The sequence below is a fragment of the Microcaecilia unicolor genome, chromosome 2, assembly GCF_901765095.1.
Source record: "Microcaecilia unicolor chromosome 2, aMicUni1.1, whole genome shotgun sequence".
NCBI classification, from domain to species: domain Eukaryota; kingdom Metazoa; phylum Chordata; class Amphibia; order Gymnophiona; family Siphonopidae; genus Microcaecilia; species Microcaecilia unicolor.
This window is the reverse complement of record NC_044032.1, coordinates 474,782,440-474,807,464: the sequence shown is the minus strand read 5'-3', so window position 1 is coordinate 474,807,464 and position 25,025 is coordinate 474,782,440. Positions and strand designations below refer to the sequence as shown.

The window sequence follows — 25,025 nt, the reverse complement described above, 5'->3', positions numbered from 1 at the left end:
TACTCCTCAAAAGTATCCCCACAACATAATGCCAACCCCATGCTTCACAACAGGGATGGCATTAGTAGCATATGCTGGGTTTATCATATGTTGCACATATCACTTAGCATTTAGGACAAAAAGATCCACTTTATTCTCATCAGACCACAAAACATTCTATCACATGAATGCAGTGCATCATAAATTTCTTGGCAACTGCTAAGCAGCACATCATATGGCTTTCCTTTAACATTAGCTCCTTCTTGCAACTGTTCCATGCAGGCTATGTTTATGGAGTAATCTTGAAATTGTTGAACTGTCAGCACTTTTCCTGGTCTCAGACCTCTGTACTTCATTTAAATAATCTTAGGCCTCACAGTGATCTTCTTTATCTCATCGCTACAAACTTTGGAGGGATCGCCTGATTGAGGCCATTTGGTGGTGCCAAACTCTTCACTTCACAATGATGGACCTCATATCTCATAGTGCCCCCAAGATATATTCAAACACACTGAAATTATCTTATAGCCTTTCCCCAAATCAAGTTATCCTGGAGTTTTCTTAACTGTGATTAACATGTTTAGATCTTTGCTTCAAATTGACTTCATGGAACAAAAAGAGTTTGATTCTTCATCCAGTGGTATTCAACAGCTCAACTACTATGACTGGATACAGGTGACCTCTATTTAGCTTACTGTTGATTTTGTAAAGGCAATTTTTGGAAACCGCACTAATTTCAGTTTGCTATGACAAAGGATGTGAAACATGCAATCAGGACTTGTTGGATTCTTTTTTAATCGTCTTCGTTTGGGTAATAAATAATTACTTTTTGAATATTTCTATAATTGTTTTTCCCCCCATTGAAAGTGTAGAGTACATTGCGTGTTATCAGTGAAATCTCCTATTCTTATGTACCTTGAATCCTAAATTTTAGGTAGAAGAATGTGAAAAATATATAAAGTTGACGACTTTTATACGGCACTATATGGGCCTTTATAAAATAGGCTCTTACACTGACCCCCAGTAGTGCATAATTTCTCTACCACTATCCACATCTTCTCCAAAGGTGCAAAGCTGTATGCATTCTCTATGCATGTACATATGTATGTTATAAAATACACACAAACATTAGAACTCAGCCCCGTGCCCTTATTCGGCAGGTTGATACTCAGTGTAAGTACAGCAATATTACTCCTTAGGGTTCAGCCAGCACCATTTTAGAAGTGGCAGCCACCATCTAGGAGCGAGGACTACCTTTGCCCTCAATGGCCCCTGGATCGAGTTAGGGTGTTGTTGGGGGGGGGGAGTGGGGGCTACAGGTAACCCTCAGATTTAGAAGTTTGAAAAGGCCAGACCTAAAAGGGGCAAGACTTTGGGAATAAGATAAATTTTTCATTTACACCCAATGTTGGTGCTAGATTTCAGGGCCCTTTTAATTATACCACTGCTTGATTGCAAAATGGGCTTTTTAAAAAGATTTTTCACTTGTTTTCACAGGCAGGAACATGTGAAGTTCCTGGTCTTGGCAAGCAGCAGGTTTACTTAAGGAAGCAGAAGAGTCAGGAGTTCAACTGCATCCCATAAGTCAAGTTTGAAAAAAAAGGGAACTAAGCTGCAAATATTTTCATGGGCTAGTACATAAGGTCCTGAGTTTGATCATGCTGGTTATGTGCGGCTTATCCATACCTATAGTTTCTGCAGTGTTCCTCTTCACTTGGATTACAGTCACTAGCTAAAATCTGTGAAACTCCCTGCTGGAAAGAGACTAGGGATTTATCCTGCACAATGGTCCCTTTGTCATGGCAAAGTCATCTTAAAGAAGCTGAGCCAAGGGCCAGTCGGGAAGAAAATCTGGTTTCAGTTCCTGGGGTCAGGCCCATAAGATCCATTAGGGGGTTGGGAATGTCATACAGGCAGGAAGGAGTCCCAACCATTGTCTATTAGAGACTTTCACTGACTGAAGCTATTGCCCATAATGGCAGTTACATTTACATAGTAACTGAGGCTTATTAGGTTTGAAATTTTCCACAATACAGTGAACTTTTTCTGTAAAGAATTTTACTCCTATGTTACCTGCGATTGACTCAATAGTCTTAATCTCCTCTTCCCCCTCTGACTGATCACTCTCACACGACTCCTCTATTTTCAAAATCCGGACCGAGAGGTCAGGACTGAAACTTGTGTTACCTGTTACAGCAAGAGGAAGAGAGTTTCAGTTACAGCAACACTCAGCTAGAGGTGATAGATGATGCAGCATCTATGATAGTTTAAATGTCTTAGAAAAAAGGACAGAGTCATTACATTAGTGTTACGAAGTGGTAATTATATGTTAAGAGTTGGCTCAGGATCCCCCCCCCCCAAAAAAAAAAAAACCAAACAAACAAATAAATAAATAAACAACCTGCTTAGGCATGTTACCTATTTCCTCAGTATCCTGCTCATCTGTCCAGAATTCTTCTTGCTTAATTCGGATTAAGATGTCAGGTCTGATGCTGGAACAACCTTGAATGAGAAAAGACAGAATACACTTAGAGAGCAGCAGAAGTAGACACAGAAGAGGAAACTCAGAATCGAAAACATGCTGCTCTGCCTACTGTTACTAGGGTCCTTACTAGCAGCACACGGACACAACTAAATGTAGCTCAAATCAAAGATGAATAAACCCCAGTAAATTTAAGACAAAGCAAAATATTAACAATTATGTTTCAGGCCACTTATTTAACAATTAAGAATGTAAAGCTGAAATAAAATACAATTTCCTTTGGGAAAATAAAAGGTGATACGAGAAGACAGAGAAATGCCTCATAGGGGTATATCAACATAGCACACAAAATTAATTTAGCTAAAAACAAAACCCCAAACAAACAACTTACCAAGGGGACTCTACAGTATGTCCTCTTAAAAAAGTGAGATAATTACTACTACAATGCAAGTTTCTTCATGATTTGATTTAGAGCTTGACCTGAGTATTTGAACATATTCCCCCTCATTCTATAATCTTGTACACACATTTTCACACTTTTAGCTCATAAAATTACACACACTGGTTATAGATGCCAGTTAGGTAACTGATAAATTAGCCACTAAGTGGCAGTAATAATCAATAATTGCTGATAAACTGGCATGAATTGGTACTAACTGACCCTAATTTAGCAGTTACGCATAGTGCATAACTGTGAGAGAGGCGTGCCAAGCTTTCAGAGTACTGTCAGTTCTGTGTGTAACTGCCACATTTAGATATAAGCATTTACACTTGCCACAGAATCTAATTCTATAAAAGTTTATTTTATGATTTTATGTATGTGTATTTGTTAACTGTCAAGAACTCTTGGATTGTGCGATATAGAGGTTTTTTTTAAATAAAAATGTCCACTCACTCCTGCCTCTGAGTTGCTATCTTGGAAAATCGTGGCATCTAACCCTGCATGGTGCATTCCTGAACACTGCACAGGGTAAGGCACTGCCATTTTTAGGATGCCTGTGCAGGGCCAAGAGCAACTGGGCATCGCTCCTGCCTTCAAACTCCAGAGGTGAGCTTGGGTGTTCTGGGGGTATAGGGGCTCCACAGAATATTTTTTTGGAAGTGGGGGAGGGAGAAGTGCAATATTAGTAGGCAATACAACAGACTCATCAACATCATCTTGACCAGGCCTGGTATACACGAAAAACACACAGAGAGGTAGGGCTCCAAATCTTTCACCACAGTAGTAATCTTTGTGATTTTTGAAAGATGCAGTTAATCTGCTTAGCCCTGAGGCTTCAGTTCTAGTAGATCTTGCAGTACCTTAAAGATGTAAGGCTTGATAAACTGCCAATCAAAAAAATAGCTGTCTTAGCAGTATACATTAATGTAACAAAAAGTATATATACACGAGAAAGGAAAAAGAGAAGGAACCATATTTATATAATAATAATTGAATTCCAGTGCGGTTAAATGTGTATATTTTTGATACCATTTCATGGTAGTTCTATTATTAGGTTTCAATGTACTGTTTTCAAGTTTACCTCATTTATTATATTTATGTTTATTCTTGGTTATTTTACTATTGTTACGCTGTTAACATAACTAATTTTTATGTTAAACTGTACCTGCTGTATACCGCCTTGGGTGAATCTTTTCATAAAGGCGGTTAATAAATTTCAATAAATAAATAATAAATCTACGCTTTAATAAAATTAACTTTACCAGAAATAAAAAGAACAGGCAAACAATTTATTCCAGAGCCAGCAGGCACATCTCTCCATACTACCAGATATATAATATATTCTCCCTTCTTAGCATTTGATGACTTAGACCTCAAATGTATCTTGCATAAATATATTTTAAGTCCCTTTCTGAAATTTTGAAATGACAATTCCAACCATGGATAAGTCTAAGTCTGCATATTCATGTGGTCACTGATCCCATCAGTGACCACAGCCCCACTCGACACACTGTCCTCCCCACCAATAATGCCATCCTGCCCATAGAATTGATCAAGAGAAACTCTAAAACAAAAGACAGGACACCAGACTCCCAGGGGTAGAAACTGCTGCTATATGCCTCTATTTCTAGCTTATGTTTCTTTTACCACAAGTCTTCCATTATTATAACAAATTTCAGGGAAACAGCTATAGCAGACGACAAGCTTTAAAAAGCAAATTTTCCATTTAAAGTAGGCAACATTTAGTTCCAAATCCATGCAATTGAGTTTCACAAGAAACTGCACTGAAGTGGAACGCAATACATACAGAAATGAGGGCACGCACCCCAAGAAGCCTAATGTAAGTCATTACAGTAACACTAACACAGTGACTGATTAATAGAAGACGAAGGTACAACATGTTAAAGCTTTGCAATTTCTTACTATTTGTCTCCAGGCCGCTAAGAGCCCCAGAGGAAGTAAAGTTGCCACAGAGGAATTTTATACTTGCTTGTTACGGGAGGGTGGATCTGCTCTCTCCTCTCTGATCCAGGTGAGCCCATGCAGTGCATATCTTCCTCTTTTTTAATGCTCACCGAAGATATGGGTGGTACAATTGGATTGTCTGTTACAACAAAACAAACATCTATAAGCTCTAGAGATAATAGGTTTGGAAATAAGTTCTCATTCCAATCATTTATAGATAATGATGACATGGTTTCCATTTCCTTTGATTTCACAGCAGTAACATTTACTTACTAATAAGGGGGTCATTAACGTTTTCATTTTCCTCCCAGTCATGGTGCTGAGTGAAATATTTCCCACCTTCATGTTTAACTCTGATTAGCACATCTGGATTAACAATCAAATAACCTGTCAATAAAAGCAGTAACAGCAGCAGTTACAGCAGAGGTCCAAATCCTCCCTAAAGGGAAAGGGAAAGGGGATGGGACTTGATATACCACGTTACTATCAAAAGGAGTTTACGTATTATAAACAGGTACTTATTTTTCTACCTGGGGCAATGGAGGGTTAAGTGAATTGCCAAGAGTCACAAGGAGATACAGTGGGAATTGAGCCCAGTTCCCCAGGTTCGCAGGCCACTGCACTAGCCACTAGGCTACTCCTCCTAATAGATGCTGTAAAGAGAAATTAGCCACTCAGCCCCTCCCTACTCTTCCCCTGCTAGCAATATTAGGTGTACAGCAGAGGGACTAAAATCTTTGCATCTGGTTTAAGTTGAAGACGTTTTAAGTTACAGAATAACTTTTCCTAGCTGTGATCAGCTCTAAAATTACAAGGATCCTTTCTCTGTACTCAAAGTAGGGTCATTGACTCATCCAGGGTTAGTGGAATTAAATCGTGGGCTTGTACGTTTCTGTTTTTCACTTTCAACATTATGCTACTTTATCTTGCATCCCTGAGGGGTCTGAAAGAACCTGCGATGGTGACTCCCGTACTCCAACAAGTGTATGAGTAGCAACCGACAGAAAAGTCCTCCTTACCCCGTGACATGAGGAAGCCATGAATTTCCTTGATGACCTTCTTGTACAGATCCTTCTGACGTTCTTCCAAAACATCCCACTCTGCATCCCAAAAATAAGCCACAACATCATTGAATATGACCGATGCCTGAAAAAGAAATTAGCCACACTCAGACCCTCTCACTTCAGTTTTCATCAAGCCATGCCTAGTTACATTTGACTGCCAAACCAGCTCTTGAACAGATTAAGGGGTCATTTTAGTGCATATGCAAAGTGTTATATTTATTTATTTAAAAAATGTATAACCCTCTCTGTCCTACGCTTTATAATAAAACATTCAACACTGCTTTGGGTGAATCTCTTCACAAGGCGGTTAATAAATCCCAATAAATAAAAACAACACACAACCTACACATATCATAATAAAACAGACAATAATAAAACTAAAGTAAAATTCACATGAGCTTTGCATAACACGCTAGCATAAAAAGTCTCCAGTAGTGTTGAATCAATCATTTCACAGCAATGACTTAAACCAAAGCAAATACTTGAACCAAAAGCTGTGCCTTCAATTGTTTCCAAAACTGGATTATAGAGGGTATTTAACACAGTTCAAATGGAAGGGTATTCCATAAAATATGAAGGAGTGGCCTAGTGGTTAGGGTGGTGGACTTTGGTCCTGGGGAACTGAGTTCGATTCCCGGCACAGGCAGCTCCTTGTGACACTGGGCAAGTCACTTAACCCTCCATTGCCTGCTGCATTGAGCCTGCCATGAGTGGGAAAGTGCGGGGTACAAATGTAACAAAACAAACAAACAAACAAAAAAAAACTCAGTCTTATTTGATGGAAAAAGGGAACAAAAGTTTGTTTGCTGAGCACCAGGAATGAGCAAGTCTGTAGATCCTTAACGAGTTGGCAAGAGCCAGAGGCTCAACATCATACAGTACAACACTTTATGAATCAATGCTACAGTCTTGAATTTTATCCTCCATTGAATAGATAACCAAGGCAGATCTTTCAAAATGGGCTAGATTCTATATATGGCACCTTAAAAAAAATTGGCGCAAAAAAAAAGCACCTAAGAATATTCTATAAATTTTGTCTAAAGTTAGGTGCAGTTTATAGACTATGCCTAGTAGCTATTCCTGTTACTAAATCTAGGCACATCCATTTATTCTATCTAAAACTTGGTGTAAATATTGGCGCCTAATTTAGGCACAGAACAAGTGTATTCTATAATACTGAGCATAAATTTCAGAATGCCCATGACTCGGCATTGCTCCTTCCACAGCCATGCCCGTATTCAGATTCACGCGTTAGAATTTACGTGCATCACTCTATAGAATATGCTTAGCAAGTTATGTGCGTAAATTCTAATTATTGACAATTACTATCAATAATTGACTGCTAGTGTCCAGTTAAGTTATGCACACAATCAGCTCCAGGGCCAAAGTTGCACACTCTAGTCGCCATAAATAGAATCAGCTGGAATATGCAAAAAAAACAAGGCGTATTTGTCAGCAGGAGTGCAGTTGCACTCTGTGTAATTTGTAAAACTCGTAATCTACAAACCAGTAAACCCAAATACAATGAATTGCAATAGTCCAATAAAATAGCAATCAAACATTATACTACATTTCTGAAATTAGGTTGCAACAATAAACACTTAAGTTTTCTAATCAATATCAGTCTGAAAAATACCTTCTGAATAGTATTTTTAATTTGAAGAGAGCTAAGGATAGAGAAGAGTCTAGCCAAATTCCAAGATATCTTATACTGGTTACAATAGGAATTTTCAAACTATTAATGAAAAAGGTCTCAGGAACTGAAGAGGGAAAGACTTTTCCTGAAAGAAACAAAATCTGTGGCTTAAACAAATTCAATTTAAATCTGCACTCATCCAGGCTCTAACAGCCTGGAAACAAATAGTAAGAAATTACAAAGCTTTGTTAACTGAATCTATGACTAGAAAGAAAAGCTGTAAATAATCAGTATAAAGTACATACTGAACTTCTAGACTACCAAGAACTCGACAGACTGGTTACGTTACTTAATATCTATATAAGTCCAATGTCATCATGATAACATGATGGTGTGCACTATGCAGCAGATATGAACAGGGACAGAATTCGAGAAGAGTTCACACGAACAGGAGAATACACTAATCTATGTCTGTGCTTGAATAATTTAGGTGCAGACATTTACACCAGCTCAAGAGCAGGTATAAACTTCTGCACCTACACAATACGTACAATTTTTACTCTTGGGAGAATTCTGCACTACTGCCACAGAATTTGCCTCAAGGAAGGAAGGTAAAGTCTCAGTTTAAATTCTTCAGCCTTAACAGCCTTTTTACAGCACATGGCTATTCCAGCCTGTGATCAGCGTGGTGCAGGAAGCCCTGTGCTGTTCTTGCGAGACTTGAGAAAAGTGCAAGAATTCGAGAAGCACGCTGATCGCACGCTAGAACAGTCACACGGTGCAGGAAAGTTGCAGACGCAGCATTAGTGTTTGAAACAGGGAGAACCTGTTGAACAACAATCATGCCAGCTGGGAGAGATGGAATTCAGGAACAGAAGGTAAGGAATGGAGGTGATAAATAAATAAAACAAGCATGTATGGAAGAGGAATTAAGCTGGAGGAGATAAGTAGCAGATTGGAGACTACAGAAGGTAGGGAAATGTGTGGACAGGAAAGACAAATTGGATAAAGGGAAGAGAGGGAGAGAGAGAGAGAGAGAGTCAAGGGTGATGATCCAAAGGAACTGAAAGAATTTCGGTGAACCTGGAATGTGTACTGAAGCAAACTAACAAATGAAAGAGTAATAAATCACCTGGACCAGATGGCATACATCCAAGGGTACTCAAGCATGAAATTCCTGATCTGCTGTTAGTAATATGTAACCTATCTTTAAAATTGTCCGTAGTACCTGAAGATTGGAGGGGTGGCCAATGTGACGCCAATTATTAAAATGGGTTCTAGGGGTGATCTGGGAAATTACAGACTGGTAAGCCTGACATCAGTGCCAGGCTAAATAGTGGAACTATTATAAAGAATAAAATTACAGAACACATAGACAAACACGGTTTAATGGGACACAGTCACCATGGCTTCAGCTGAGGAAAGTTTTGCCTCACCAATTTGCTTCATTTCTTTGAAGGTGCGAATAAATATGCAGATAAAGGTGAGCTGGTTCATGTAGTGTACCTTGATTTTCTTTTGATAAAGTTGCTGAGAGACTCCTGAGAAAATTAAAGAGTCATGGGATAGGAGGCAATGTTCTGGTGTGGATTAGGAAATGGTTAGTGGACAGAAAACAGGGGGTAGGAATAAATGGTCATTTCTCTCAATGAAGGAAGGCGATATGGAAATCAGAACAAGTGAGGTGATTAAATTTGTGGAAAAGGCACAAAACTATTCAAGGTTGTTAAAACAAGTATGGACTGTGAAATATTGCAGGAAGACCGTAGGAAATTGGAAGACTGGGCATCCAAATGGCATCATTTTGAGTTAGCAAGGAGTTTGCTGTCTCGCCAAATTTCCCCTTGAAGAAGCCGTTGCTGGTGAAACTAGGATCCAAGCTGGGGTTGTATATCTTGTGAATATACACGGTTTCTACCATCTGTTGGAGTATGTGGCCTGTTGAGCACTATTGCAGTGGAGGTATACGTTTGGAGGATTCATTTCATCAAGAGAAGATGTGGATATTAAATTTTTGCCTTCAATTGTTTGAACTAGTTGATCAGCTAGACATTCCACTCTAAGGGGCCCTTTTATTAAGCCGCTTACGTGTGCCCAATGTGTGTCAATTTTGAGTTACCGCCCTGCTACTGTATGGCCCTTGCAGTAATTTCATTTTTTCCGCGCGTCAAAATATTTTTATTTTCTGAAACGCGAGCGGTAATCATCATTCTATGTGAGTAGACCATTACCGCCCGGTAACCGCGTGAAACCTTACCACTAGGTCAATGGCTAGTGGTAAGGTCTCTGACCCAAAATGGACGTGCGGCAATTTTCATTTTACCGCATGCCCATTTTTGGTAAAAATTTTAAAGAGGCATTTTTTACAGGTGCGCTGAAAAATGATTCTGTGCATGCCCAAAACACGCATCTACATTACCGCAGGTCATTTTTCAGTGCATCTTTGTAAAAGGGCCCCTTAGTGCGATGATAGAGAACAGTGTCCTTTGTATTTTGCACTTGAGCACGAGTTGGTCACATGGGTTTCTGAGCACTATAAATCTATTTAAGTTTAAAATAACCTGAGTCTTTTATTTTGTATCTATAGATAGATACATATATACACACATACACATAGTGGGGGGAGGGGAGGAAAAGTGATCTACAGTCTTATTTTCTGAGTTTCTGGATTTCATTTTTTTTTTTTTTTCATTTGGCAATCTATGGAGCCTAAGAAGACTTGCAGAAAGAACCACCTTCCCCCCCCCCAATTGCTGTTTTTTTTGTCCGATTGCTGACATTTGTAGTAACAATCATAAACACAACTATGTTGCTGCAAGAAATCAGCAGTACCTGCAGAACAGAACTCCTTTTGGACTTGGTGGATTGCTGAAATAAAAATTTCTGAAAGCTAGAAGCTCTAACCATGGTACACAATAACTGCAGTATGTCCAAATAACAAAGGGGCGTGTTGTGAGCGAAATTAGGGAGGGCCTGAAATCTGGACATTTAAGAGCAATTACCAAAGAAGAAGAAACATTCGTATCTAAAAAGATGGAAGCCTTACCTGTTTTTGGCACATGTATGGTATAATTAAAAAAAAAAACAAAAAAAAAAAAGATACCCTGCTTGATGACAAGGAAGCCCTATTCTATAATAGCAATTTCACGTGCAATTGCCACTACAGAATTGGCACCCTTTGTAGGATCTACCCCCATATCTTCCAAAGTCGATGGAATCCAAACCCCTAAGTATATTAGTGTACTATATTGATATTTAAACAGATAAACTGCACAATCTCCCCAGAGGACTTTGCCCATTTAAAGCAATAGATCGATATACTTAAAAACAAACAACCCCTCTCTCTTTTGTAATATATGAGAATTGGAGAGGAAACCTGTAAATACAGAAGGAGAAATTTAGCTTTCTAACCTTTGGTATCATATTCCCTATATGTGGATCTGCTCTGATCACTGACCAAAAGGCGCCAAGGCCCATTGTGATAATAGTCAACCCTGGCTGATGCCCTTCTGAAGGCTTAGTTGGGGGGAGGGGAGAAGTCCATTAATACCTTAGCCACTGAGTTTTGATATAAATTTTAACCATATTGATAACCTGATCACCCAAATCTAAATAAAAAAAAAACTACTTCATACCCTGAAATAAATAGGCCATTCAACAAAGACACTTTTCTGCATTTAATAACACAAACATGAAATCCTCTAAAAATTAGGCAATTGGTATTGGACTAAACATCAGCCTGACACCATCTTGCAGCAACCTACCTCACATAAAGCCCGGCTGGTCCTTCTGAATAATTGTATACAACACTCCCCCAAATGATTAGGCAGCAACTTAATAAATATAGATTGTAAAGTTTACTCTTAACAAAATTGGTTCTATATTTGGTAACTAACGATGAATCTCTACCCAGTTTTGCAAGAACAACAATCTTGTATTCATCCTCCACTAAGCTGGAATGTTCAAAATAATTGATATAGCAATAACTGACATAGCAGCATGAACCAAGATTAGTATCAACTGAATGTCTGTCCTTTCTACACCAAGGCCCAACCTTGATAATATTAGAAAATAGTCTATTATTGTATAGAAAATGAATTGTGTGGAAAACAGCACAGTTTACCTTGAGGCGTATTTTCAAAGCACTGAGACTTACAAAGTTACACGGAGGGCCATTTTCGATATGACGTAATCAAGTAGTGAAAATGACCATTTTCAAACCAGAAAAACGTCTCTCTCTTTTCTTTTAAAATGACAATTTCCTAGATGCTGTGTTTAGTATGTCTATCTTTTTGGACAATTTTCCCAAAAAAACTAAAGATAAAAATAAAAACCCATCCAAGTGAAAAACACATACAAAATCAAGCCATTGGGATGTAGGAGGAGCCAGCTTTCCTAGTAGACTGGCCACATAGGCATCCCAGCACAGCAGTGGGGTACCCTAAGGGGCACTGCAATGGACTTCACATAAAAGATTCTAGGTACACACCTCATCATTACCCCCTTATATTGTATGGCGAGCCCTTCAAAACCCAGGCCTGGTCTGAATTTACAACTTTAACAAGGTCTGTTTCTTTCAGAATATTTAAAGCCTTAACCCTGCATTTGCCAACTAGTAAGATTGCTGATCTATAAGGTGAACTCCACAGAGTGGACTGTAGTGCCACCCAGTGAAATTTTGCCTAACTAGTTTCTGACACAAAAAATGTGCATTGGTCCCAAAGATCATGCAAGTATCCCAGTGGTGTGTGGGAGAGGAAACCATAATCCCCACCAACCAAAGAAAAGGCAAAAGTGCAAGAGGTCAAACACCTATATAACAGCACTTAAAAGATCACCTCACTGCCACACCAAAGTTACCTCCAGACCAACCTTGGGAGCTATAGGACCGGTGAATGCCAGATCAGCAGAAAAGAAATCCTTGGTGATTCACGATGCCATAAATGAACAGCATCTTGACATCCTAGGAATAAGTGAAACCTGGCTAGATGAAATATGGGGTTTAACACTAGCTGAACTATGCCCAACAGATTTCAACATCAACCAAGACCAGAAAGATGGGATGGAGGGGTAGCAGTCTTGATTCGGGGCACAAACTGCGCAGAATATCCATTCCCCAGCTACATGAATCATAATCTCTTTTAATCCAATTTGAAGAGGAGAAACCAATCTGGCTACTAATGGTATACAGAGCACCTTGTAACAACACATTATCTGTGCAAGAACTCCTAGACCTGATTATTCAATTGACCCTGAATTACCCTAGGCTGGTGATTATGGGAGACTTCAATCTATACATCAAAACCCCAGATAGCACCACAGCTGCCTTTCTGGACATGGATGATAGCACTAGGATTTACACAGGTGATCAATTCTCCAACCCACAAAAAGGGTCACAACTAGACCTGGTATTCTACAAAAGGGTGGATATCCCAGAATTCTGGGATAACAGTATTGAAATAGCACCCCTATCATGGTCAGACCATGTTCTATTCAAATTCTCCCTAAGTGACCACCTGAAACAAATGGCATCTCCCAGAGTTTGGAAGGAGATCAGAGACAAAAAAAAAAAGCTGACCACTGAGAATTTCCTAGAGGCTCTGGATGAAAAGACAATAACGGTGTCAGAACAAGTTGACATCTGGTATACACATTTAGCCAAGACCTTTGAGAAAACAGCACCACTAAAATAGGTCTTATGCCCTACTCACAAACGTTCACCTTGTTTTTCTCCAGAACGGATCCTTAAACGCGGACGAAAACTGGAAAGGAGATGGCGCAAATCTCGCCTGGATGAAGACAGGCTAAACTGTAGGAAGCACATGGCAAAATACCGCCAAGCCTTAACAGCAACCAAAAAACAGTATTTCTCTGAATGCATTGCACAGGCGACAATTCACCAAGCAAGTTGTTTAGTATACTAAACAGCCTACTGCAGCCCCACAACAGAACTAGGCTGCCCAGTCTAAACTGAACTGCAATGATTTTGCTGCATACTTTGCCAACAAAATTAAAAAGTCTCTGCCAGGATTTACAGGCAAACCCACCCAGTTCCCAACCAGGGGTGCACAAACGCGACCCCTCCTGACAGAGACAGATGGGACACTTAACCCAATGACAGAGGAGAGCCTTGACAAAATCCTAAGAGACCTTCGACCAACTACTTGCTCCCTCGATCCCTTCCCATCAAAGATAGTGCAGCAGGCAAGTATGGGCCTTATAGAAGGTGCCACAAAAATTGTAAATACCTCTCTTTCTAATACCAACAACATTAAAAAGGGCAGCGGTTCACCCTCTGCTGAAGAAAAACAACCTTGACCAGGGCAAACTTGAAAGTTACAGGTCAGTATCCAACATCCCATTTCTAGGGAAACTCATAGAACAGTCAGTCTATGTTCAACTTAATGATTGGCTAGAAAAGAGAAACTGGCTAGATCCATGTCAATCTGGATTCAGACCCGGTTATGGAACAAAAATGGTCCTCGTATCCCTACTAGATAATCTTCACAGAAACCGAGACAACGGATTCACCTTGATGTTAGTACTGCTTGGCTTCTCAGCAGCTTTTGACACTGTGCATGATATCATGCTAGCACGCTTGACAGAAACAGGTATCAATAGAACAGTACTTGCCTGGTTCAGATCCTATCAGACAGGCAACAATCCATAATGTTTGGCAGCAACTCATCACCACCATGGACACTGACCTGCAGGGTACCACAAGGATTGATACTATCACCTATTCTGTTCAGTATCTACCTCAAGCCACTAGCTGAGCTGATGTGGTCAATGGACACTCAGTTCTACATCTATGTGGATGATGTGCAGGTTACTCATACCCATTGAACCTGACTTACCTACAGCCTCAAATAAACTGATTACCTGTCTAACATCAATTCAAGAATGGGCTAAACACAACAAACTTTGCCTGAACCCAAGTAAAACCGAGCTTCTCTGGGTCCCTAACACAAGTGGATATATATGTACCAGACATCAAAATCCCTTTTGGGAAGTACGAACTCCCCCTCAAATCACAAGACAGGAACCTTGGAATAGAAGCAGGTGAAATTTTGGCTCTTCAACCAGGCCTTTAATGGAAGAAGTAACTAACTTGTTAGTCTCACTCACACACAAATACACGCAAGGAGTGACTCAGGCTGCACATACTGCAGCAGGACATGTTTATCCACTCCTACACTAGCTGAGATTATATTTAACCATCCCTCTGACCTCATGTGCATCTTTCTTTAAAATCAGTCACCTTACTCTCTAACTCTCCCTACTTTCCTACCTATCTATATGTTCCATCTTTGCTTTACCCTTCACTATCAATTATAATGTTCTATTTATGTATTGTGTTGACATTGTAAGTAGTATACCATGCCATATTTTGTATTGTTTTTGAATATTTTTACTGCTTTGTCTTACTGTACACTGCCTTGAGTGAATTCCTTCAAAATGGCAGTAAATAAATCCTAATAATAAATGAATAACCTACTGTACCCAACTATACACCACTACAATAGCCCATATGGCTGCAGGTGTCACCTATATGTAATTACAGTAGGTTTTTTTTTTTTTTTTTTTTTTGGGGGGGGGGGGGGGAAGGCCAACCCTTTCCACCACAAGTGTAAATATAGTGGATTATGGGCCTTGGTCACCTTCTCTACAGAGCACTGCACCGACCACTAGGCTATTCCAGGACCCTGTTGCTGCTCTAATAGGACTGGCCATAACTTCTGAAGTTAACACAGAGGCTGGTATGTATTGTTTCATTTACATCTTTGCTGGGTGGGAGTGGATCAGTGACCACTGAAGGAGTAAGGGGTTTCATTCCCTTTTTTCTGCAGTGGTCATTTAGGGCACTTCTTTGTGGCTTATTTATTAATAAAGCAAGTCTAGACCAAAACTTGTTTTGTTCCATTAGGGCAGAAAAACGTCCTTTAGGAATGCCCAGATCGCAACCTTAGCATGCCACCTTGTGATTTAAATGCACTTCTGACGGACTTCCTAGAAACAGTCTAAAAATTGGTTTTGAAAATGCCAATTTGGATGTTTTTGTGAGAAAAACATCCAAATGCTAAGTCTAAGTGCTTTGAAAATGAGCCCCATAGACTGTTAGATATTGTAGTCTCCAAATATCAGCTAGTCCCACTGTTCCTAGCATGGACCGCAACACCTGACTTGCCTTCCCAAGCCAATACCCAACGTTTGAGTGCCTATTTAGAACAAAATCCATAGGCAGATTAAAGTCTGCCCCTATAATAAGAGGTTGTCCCAAATCTTCACTACATTCTCAGAAAGTTGCTTAAAATAAGCACCGTTGTGTTCAATCTGTCTTGAAGACCTGGGCTCGTTTAGATTCATTTTGTCGGACTCCTAATAGCACTACCTGATAATTGTATAATTGCTGTTTTGCTATGGGTATTGTCATGGTATGTTGTTCTGTCTTTTCATTTTTGTTTCTTTCTTTGCCATGGATTATTGTTACTTTTGGTTTTTTAATTTTTGTTTTGTGTTATGCTTGAAAACCTTAATAAAAATATGAAGGAAAAAAAAAAATAATGCATTGAGTCTGTATTGGAAGCATATAAATGAACAATAATTAGCGTTGCCCCAGTAAACTTCACTTTAACTCACCTACCTTCTATATCAGTGCTCACGGCGCATGGAGGGATCTTCAAAATAAAATTACCACACTACGTTTTTAATGACATGCAGGGGAGAAGGCAGGTACCATATACCGAACAAGTTCTCCGAACTCCGTTTATGGTTTGCACTGCTTTCACATACTATAATTTTTGTTAGTGAGGTGTTTTTGTTTTCCCAATATACCACTTGTCCCCAAGCAGTAGGATTCAATATAATTGAGATGAATTTCTAGTAGCAGGGTTACATCTACTAATGCCTTCCTCAAATGTGCTAACATCATCTTTTTCCTTAAAGAATTATTTAATCCTTTTAACATAGGAAACAATGTCACAGCATAAACGGAATATTGTGCCACTAAAGAATGCAGTAAACATCATAAGACCCTTCTGTTCCCTCCAGTATTCCCAGCAAGCAAATGCTGTTCCTGTGAGAATGTAATTGAGGTCTTCAAAGCTGCATTCCAGTAGATACAGTGATTTAATTTCTTCCATTGCACAGAAACTAATTCTACCTGTGCCTCACTTTAAGCTCCAGGACCCCAACTGCCTCATCATTTTGTCAAATTATGCTTCAAGGTCAGCTACAGCCTTGTTCATAGCGCCCATAGCTTTGTTACTTTCTTTAAGAAGACCTTTAAATTTATAATAATTCAGACAACAGAGCTTGAACAGTGGAGTTCGATTCAAGCTGCTCCACTGATTTATGTGGTGATGGCAGGTCTGATGTCTAGTGTGTCACTCCCTGGGTTTCTGGAATTGTATAATCCAACTTTGTTAGATTCATGATGGAGATGTTTGGAGTTTCTGTAGCCATTTAATGACATTATACTTCAATAATGGTGGGATAAATGCTCCAAATCAGTCAGGTCTGAATGAAACTCGCACTTCAGGCATCCATCTTGGCTGGTGCTCCACAGCGCATCCAAACCATACATTTTAAAAATAGGCATATCTTTCTCCCTAAAGTATTCATGCACTATCCAAAAGTATGTGCATAGAAATGTACTCACACACACTTGTGCACACGCATTTCTATGTAACATGAACACACGGGAATCTTAGCAAAATGGCCCCTTATTCCAGGAACTTAAATTTCAGAGTGGAAGACACCCTTCTAATGGTCCAGCTCATGGTGGGCCAGGAGCAGCACATGCTCTTCCTCCATCCCAGGGTCACGCCACCCACAACTTTATATAAAAAAATATAATTAAATGCACATTTTATATTTTTAGAATTCCTGTCGTCATGTTTCTATTTTGCATGCATGTGTTCTATCAGCCTTTACCCAAGGTTGTCACAGAAGGTGATAAAAGGGCAGAGTAAGGCTATCCTGAAGGGAACTATCCTGAGTGTCATTTCAAATAATCCCCTCTCCACGTAAGGGGTCTTCTTAGGTATACTTCTGTGATGATGCTGACAGATATGTGCTGAAGGTAAAACAACCGAAACAGGGTTTATTCCAGAGCTTTGTAACTAGGGAAAACCTCTTCTCCTACTCTCTAGCCTTTGGTCAACTACCAGCAAGTCTAAGGAACAGCTTCAGAAATCAGTACCATACAGACAGGCTGGCATATATGCTTGGATTTGGGGGGGGGGGGGGGGGAGAAGAGAAGAGAAGAGCAGGGGATTTGGATATAGCTCACTTTCCCCTCAGTAAATATGCTTATAAACGGACCTCTCCACATTGTCCAACTGTTGAAACAAAGGGTAAGGAAACCAACTGATTCAGATGAAATGGAGTTACAACCTAGTAGCCTAGTGGCTAGAGCACCAGCCTCGAAATCCAGAGGTGGTCGGTTCAAATCCCACTGCTCCTTGTGATCTTGGGTGATGTTGGGCAAGACACTTAACCTTCCATTGCCTCAGGTATAAAATTAGATTGTGATCCCTCCAGGGACAGCAAAATCCCCAGTGTACCTGAATGAAACTCACCTTGAGCTACTCCTGAAAAAGGTGTGAGCGAAATCCAAATAAATAAACCTTGGGCAGAATATCCCAAGAACCACTTTTTCTTCTGAGAAGACTAAAAAAAGGGTTCTCTACTTGAAAAGGCTTCCAGCTCCGATATTCTTCTTGCAGAGAAGACAGCCAGCAGCAGAACTCAATGTAAGCTTCTTCAGAGTAGAGTCCCAAGCTGGTTCAAACAGAGCTAGAGTCAAAATTGACACCACCAAGTTGAGGTACCTGCCACAGCTTTTTAGCAGGAACTTGAACAGTTACTGGCAAAGACACCACAGGTAAAGCAGGGTCACCTGACTGATCTGAAATCTATTTTATTTAATTTTATGTTTTCAAATTAATATCATACAAGCAAAATGGTTGAGAAAAGATAGGAATCAATTGCTAAACATATTAAAGCCAAGGAAAACGTAAAACAAAAGCAAAGTATTTTTTAGAAATATACATCGAGATACCCACTACCCCAAATCTCTCTCTTTAAACAATAGGCTTTGAAGAAAAAAAAACATTAGTTCTGATACAGCCCTTTGTTCCACTGTGGTGTGCACCCTAAGGGCCAGGCCACCTAACCTTTCTAAAATTAGCCCTAAATGGCTGTATCAGTGCATTCTCTAGCTTTAGAAATCTATCTCTGATGAAAAACCCAGCATAGTTTAGATCATATAACTGGTACTAGATGAACACTGGGACTAATGTAGGGATAGTAGCTGAGTACAGCACTTCTTTGCCTATTGGGCTGCTGTTCTCCCACCTATCTCTGATGTGCTAGTTCTGCTAATTAAAGCCAATAAGCACCTATGCTCAGGAAGCACTCTTTCAGTTCTGCTGCTGCAGCTCATATTGCACGGGGGTGGGGGTGGAGGGACGGTGTTAAGAGTAGAGAGCTGCACGGGAATAGGGTTGGCAGAAATCATGCGGTTACCGCAGGGGTGGACCCAGGTCCTGAGGGGATCCACATAAATGTAGTCTAGCCTTCCCTTGCCCCGCCCGAGCCTCAGGGCGCCCTCCTCGAACCTACCTCAATCCACCCTGGTGGTCTAGTGGCCTCTTCAAGGCAGGAAAGATCCCCACTCTTTCCTGCCTGCTGCTGCTGATCCACTCGCTGCCAGCGCTGCTTCTTTAAAATGGCTGCCAAGACTTCAAGCAGAGATGGAGATTATCTACAGTGGGGACGGGTTAGATTTCTATCTCCGTGCAACTCTCTAGTGAGAGAAGAGCGTTTATGTGTGCTTGATGGATCAAATGAGATGGGAGAACAAGAGGCTTTGTAGTAGGCAGCAAGAATGGGCAGCTACAGAAGGTTTGTGTGTATGTGCCTTACAGTAGACTGGCTTACATCTTTCTTGGTAGTAGCTAAAGGTGAGTTACATTCAGATACAGTAGGTATTTGCCTGTCCCCAGAAGGTTTATAATCTAAGCTACAGATGCTCAAAAGGTCCGCAGCCTCTATGTTTGCATTTAAAGCAATGGAGAATTAAGTGACTAGCACAATATCACAAGGAGGACAAGAAAGATTTGAACAAGGCTTTCCTATCTGCTGCTCCAACCATTAGGCTATTCCTTCAGAATAGAATGGGGGTGGAGGGGGTGAAAGGTACCTTGATGCATGACTATAGTTTCATTCTAGACAAAGTGAAAAAGGCATATTTTACTATGCAAATCAATATCCAAGGTATCTGGTGGCTCACTGAAAGCATATGTGGACCTAGTATTACGTGATCCATAATCCATAGTCTGCAACTGTTTTGCAAATGTAGAGTCCCTCCAAACCCAGTTCAGTGGATAACAGCAGACTCATTTTCGAAAGAGGACACCCATCTTTCGACACAAATCGGAAGATGGGTGTCCTTCCCACAGGGTTGCCCAAATCGTAATAATCGAAAGCTAATTTTGGGTGTCCCCGACTGCTTTCTGTCGCGGGAACAACCAAAGTTCACGGGGGTATGTCGGAGGTGTAGTAAAGGCAGGACTTGGGCGTGCCTAACCCCTGGGCGTCCTCGACCCATAATGGAAAAAAAAAAAAAATAAATAAAAAAGCGTCCCTGACAAGCACTTGGACGACTTTACCTGGTCCTGTTTTTCTTACGACCAAGGCTCAAAAAGGTGCCCGAACTGACCAGATGACCACCGGAGAGAATCGGGGATCACCTCCCCTTACTCCCCCAGTGGTCACTAACCCCCTCCCACCCCTCAAAAACATCTTTCAAAATATTTTGTGCCAGCCTCAAATGTCATACTCAGGTCCATCACAGCAGTATGCAGATCCTTGGAGCAATTTTAGTGGGTGCAGTGCACTTCAGGCAGGCGAACCCAGACCCATCCCCCCCAACCTGTTACACTTGTGGTGGTAAATATGAGCCCTCCAAAACCCACCACACCCACATCTAGGTGCCCCCTTCACCCCTTAGGGCTATGGTAGTGGTGTACAATTGTGGGGAGTGGGTTTTGGGGGGCTCAGTACACAAGGTAAGGGAGCTATGTACCTGGGAGCAATTTCTAAAGTCCACTGCAGTGCCCCCTAGGCTGCCCGATTGGTGTCCTGGCATGTCAGGGGGACCAGTGCACTACGAATGCTGGCTCCTCCCACGACTAAAGGGCTTGTATTTGGTTGTTTCTGAGATGGGCGTCCTTGGTTTCCATTATCGCTGAAAATCAGAAATGACCAAGTCTAGGAACGACCATCTCAAAGGACGACCTAAATGTCAAGATTTGGGCGTCCCTGACCGTATTATTGAAACGAAAGATGGACGTCCATCTTGTTTCGATAATACGGGTTTCCCCACCCCTCCACGGGGACGTTTTGCGACGACGTCCTCAGCAAAACTTGGGTGTCCCTTTCAATTATGCCCCTCCAGATGAAACTTTTTTAGGGTATGGGCACTAAGCTCATCTCACCAAACTTACTTACAGTTGTAGATTGGAAAAAATAGTGCTTATTATTGTTTGCTATGTAAATTAATATTCCATCACTGTTTCATTATTACTTGCTACCAGTCCAGTATTATATAAAGGGCATTTGCTTTAAACTTTGTTTTAATTTGTTTATTCAGTCCTTACATGTACATGGTTTTGCTTTTTAAACCCAAAGATAAATCTTAAGGGTGGTTAAACAATCAGGTATAAACTGTGGTTTTTTTTTTCGACTTTACTTGTTTTGGACTGCTTTGGGTCCCTCCCTCCTACTGATCTGTGTATCTGCTGTCTAGAATTTGGAAAAATGGAAATGTGAAACTAAAAATTAAGTTCTGGATGTACTCCGAGTCTCTGAAGAAGTGGGGCAGGGAAGGAGTGTAGAGGAGGAGGATGTTTGTGAAAGGGGAGGAGAGAGGAAAGGTGGGGGGGGGGGGGGAGGGAATGTATCTTCTATTATTGCTTCATAAACGACAGCTGAGAGTATTGTTTGTTCATTTTTATACTATTATAGATAGATAGATAGATAGATAGATAGATAGATAGATAGATAGATAGATAGATAGATAGATAGATAGATTTTAAAGTCAACTGTATGAGGCTTCTGTGGATGGGGACATTCTCTGAGAAAAACAGGAAGAAACTCCTGCCTCTTGAGACTACATGAAGAAAGCAAAAGAAATCAACCCCAACTGTGCCCTGAACCAAACACACCCGACTACATACAAAAGGGTAGCCAATTACCAAAAGGGGTGGATTCTTGGGACAAAAGGAAAGAAAATTACCAGGTAAGCCAATTCCTTGCATTACATCACCAAGGATCAGTCCAGACAACTGGAATGTAAAAAGCAATACTCACAGAGAGCGCGACCAGCTCACCATGGAAGATAGAACCTGAGCCGCAAAGGCAACTGCTACCTTAGCCGCCATGTCCATCCTATGCTGCTTATGAAAGGTAGAAGAGGACGCCCATGTAGCAGCTCGACTCCAAAGACAATGCCTGAGCCTCCGCCAGCGAGGCAGAAAGAGACCAAGTGGAACACGTCTTAAGTTGGAGTGGAGTCTGTTTGCCCGCCAACATGTAAGCCACCAAAATAGCATCCTTCACCCAGCGGGCCACAGTCGCCTGGAGCCCCCCTAGGCCCCGTAAACAAAGAGATGACCCAACCAATGGAAGTCATTGGTAACCCTGAGGTAGCGCAACAGAGCACATTTGATATCCAACAAATGCAAAGCCGCATACTCCGAACCGTAATCCTCCATGCAGAAGGAAGAAAAATAGTCTGCTTAAGGTGAAAGGGAAAAACCACCATGGACAGATCGACAGTCTGGACCGCGAAAACCACAGAGGGGTTCTTCCAAGACAAGACCTGGAGTTCAGAGATCCGTCTCACCGAGAAGAGGGCCACTAGGAACACTGTCTTTAAGGTAAGATCTTTAAGCTTGACCCAAGTGAGAGGTTGAAAGGGGCCTGCTGGAATGCACAAAGTACGAGCCCGACATCCCACGAGGGGCAACCAGGCCGCAGAGGAAGACAAAGATGCAAGACCCCCCCCCCCCCCGCCTCAAAAATGGACAACATCTGGATGGGCTTGATAGAGGTATGCTGAATGTTACCCAGTAGCAAGCCAAGGCCGCCACCTGAACCTTCAGGCTGATGAGACAAGCCCTGTTGCAGCCCGTCCTGCAGAAAAGCCAAAATGTGTTCCAAAGAAGCCTGAAGTGGGGCAATACCCCAGTGGGCTGCCCAGGTCTCAAACATCCGCTACACTCTTGTACAGGCTTAAAGCAAGGTCCCAAAGACCCCTTCGGAATAGCTTTTCCTCCTCAGCTGTGACCTCTCAAGAGCCAGGCCACAAGACCAAAGGGGGAGGGATCCTCCATGAGGACTGGGCCTTGATGAACAAAACCCCTATGAAGTGGAAGGAGCACTGAAGTGTCCAACTGAAGCCGGATCAGATCCTCATAACAAGGACGCCTGGGCCAGTCCGGTGCTACCAGGACAACCTGGTCCGGATGCGCTACAATCTGCCATAACATTCGGGCCACCACAGGCCATGGAGGAAAGACATGGGGGCTCTCCACCGCCCATGGCTGGATGAGGGCATCGATTTCCCCATCTGCTACTGAAGAAGGTTCCCAATTGCACACTACACCAAGAAGCCATCAGATCGAGTACAGGTTCTTCCCACCATCCCACGATCAGTTTGAAGACCTCCTGAGACAGCTGCCATTCTCCCGGGTTAAGAAAGACCCTGCCAAGGTAACTGGCCACAGGTATTGAGCACCCCCACGATGTGAGTGGTCAACAGAAGGACATGAGCCTCTGTCCAAAGGAACAGGAGACAACTGAAGTAGGCCACCACTGTCATGCTGACCAAGAAGATCTACACAGGCTGTCCCCAGATAAGCGAGGCAAAACTGAGGAGAGCATACCTGATGGCCCTGAGCTCCAGCTGAGTGATTGACCAGGAGGCCTCCGCAGGAGACCACCGGCCCTGTGCTGCATGATGAAGATAAACGGGCCCCCTTTCGGACAGGCTCGCATTCGATGCATAGCAAGTGGAAGACCCACTTGGAGATTCCAAGGCGAGAGCCACCATGCCATATTCACCCAGGCCTGGATCTGGATCGAACAGGGAATCAGAGCCTCGTAATTCCCTGAGACCAATAGCTCAAGGGTGATGCCTGAAGCAGCCACATATGAAAATGAGCCCATGGCACAATGTGCAGCATGGCCTCTGAAAGGACAACATGTTCTCTATCTACTGACGAATGTTCAAATGGCAAGCAGGGGGGAAGAAAAAGCTAAACTGCCTGTTGAAGCACACTCCCAAATACTCAAAAAACTGGGTGAGTCAGGTGATTCTTGTCAAAAATGACCACCCACCCCAGCGCAGACAGAAGGGAAACCATCCTGGAGGATGCCTCCTCGCTGTCCCACCGTGAAGGAGCCCACACAAGCCAGTCATCCAAACAGGGATAGACCTATATGCCCTGCTTCCGCAAATGAGCAGTCACCACCACCATAACCCTGGAAAAAGGTCCTGGGTGCCGTGACCAACCCAAAGGGCATCATCTTGAACTGGAAGTGATGGCCGAGGACCGTAAAGCGGAGAAACCACCAATGCGGATGCCAAATGGGAATGTGAAAAGTAAGCCTCCTGGAGATCCAGGGATGACAGAAACTCGCCTGACTGCACCGAGGCGATGACTGACCACAGAGTGTCCATGAGGAAGAGCTTGAATTTTGAGCGCTCTGTTGACTCCCTTGAGATCTAGAACCAGACAGAAGGATTCACCCTTCTTGGGGACCAAGAAGTAAATGGAATATCTACCCACATCCCATTCCAACAGAGGAACCAGTTTGATGGTGTCCAGAGCCACTAATGCTTGCATAGTGTTCAGGACCGCTTGCCACTTGGCCGGAGTCCTGCAAGGAGACACCAAGAAGGCATCTGCAATGGGGCAGCAGAATCTGAGCTTCTATCCCTCCCACACAATACCGAGGACCCACTGATCTGAGATGATCACGGCCCACTACTCGAACAGGTAACGTTCTTTCCTCCGAAGGGACCTGGAGAAGAGTGGGCCCGTAATCTGACATTATAAAGCAAGCAAGGAAGGAGGAGGAGGGCCCTGTGCCAACTGGGCCCGACTTCTTGGAGCCTCGAAAGGAAGGTTGGCTCTGTGGAAATTGCTGCCCCTGCATTACCTGACCCTTCCTGGGCCAATAGCACTTAGCCTCCTGCAGCTGAACCTGCGCAGACCAGAACAGTGCCTTAGGCCTATCCTTAGAATCACACAAATCCTTACCCAGCCTTTCCAAGTCTTTGCCAAACAGCAACTTGCCCCTATAATGGAGCCTAGCCAGGCAAGACTTGGAAGCTGCATCTGCAGCCCAATTCCACAACAAGAACCAGCAAGGCCCTGAAAC

At 42.0% G+C, this 25,025-nt stretch overlaps 1 protein-coding gene, 2 long non-coding RNA genes and 1 gene segment (V, D, J or C); 2 read left to right on the top strand and 2 right to left on the bottom strand.

The window, feature by feature from the left end:
- LOC115461302 overlaps positions 1–25,025 on the bottom strand; it is a 1,201,995-nt gene that overhangs the window by 477,974 nt on the left and 698,996 nt on the right.
- The window catches only part of LOC115461316, a 444,252-nt gene that overhangs the window by 236,493 nt on the left and 182,734 nt on the right, over positions 1–25,025 (top strand). The gene's annotated exons all lie outside the window — the stretch shown is intronic.
- Positions 1–25,025, top strand: part of LOC115461318 — a 282,251-nt gene that overhangs the window by 134,201 nt on the left and 123,025 nt on the right. The gene's annotated exons all lie outside the window — the stretch shown is intronic.
- The window catches only part of LOC115461300 (gastrula zinc finger protein XlCGF26.1-like), a 35,365-nt gene that overhangs the window by 4,913 nt on the left and 5,427 nt on the right, over positions 1–25,025 (bottom strand). Inside the window, exons 2-6 of the mRNA XM_030191026.1 lie at positions 5,888–6,014; positions 5,142–5,255; positions 4,894–5,007; positions 2,398–2,481; positions 2,053–2,166 (exon numbers count right to left, since the gene is read on the bottom strand). Coding sequence (XP_030046886.1) covers positions 2,053–2,166; positions 2,398–2,481; positions 4,894–5,007; positions 5,142–5,255; positions 5,888–6,014 — 553 coding nt within the window. The remainder of the gene's footprint in view (positions 1–2,052; positions 2,167–2,397; positions 2,482–4,893; positions 5,008–5,141; positions 5,256–5,887; positions 6,015–25,025) is intronic.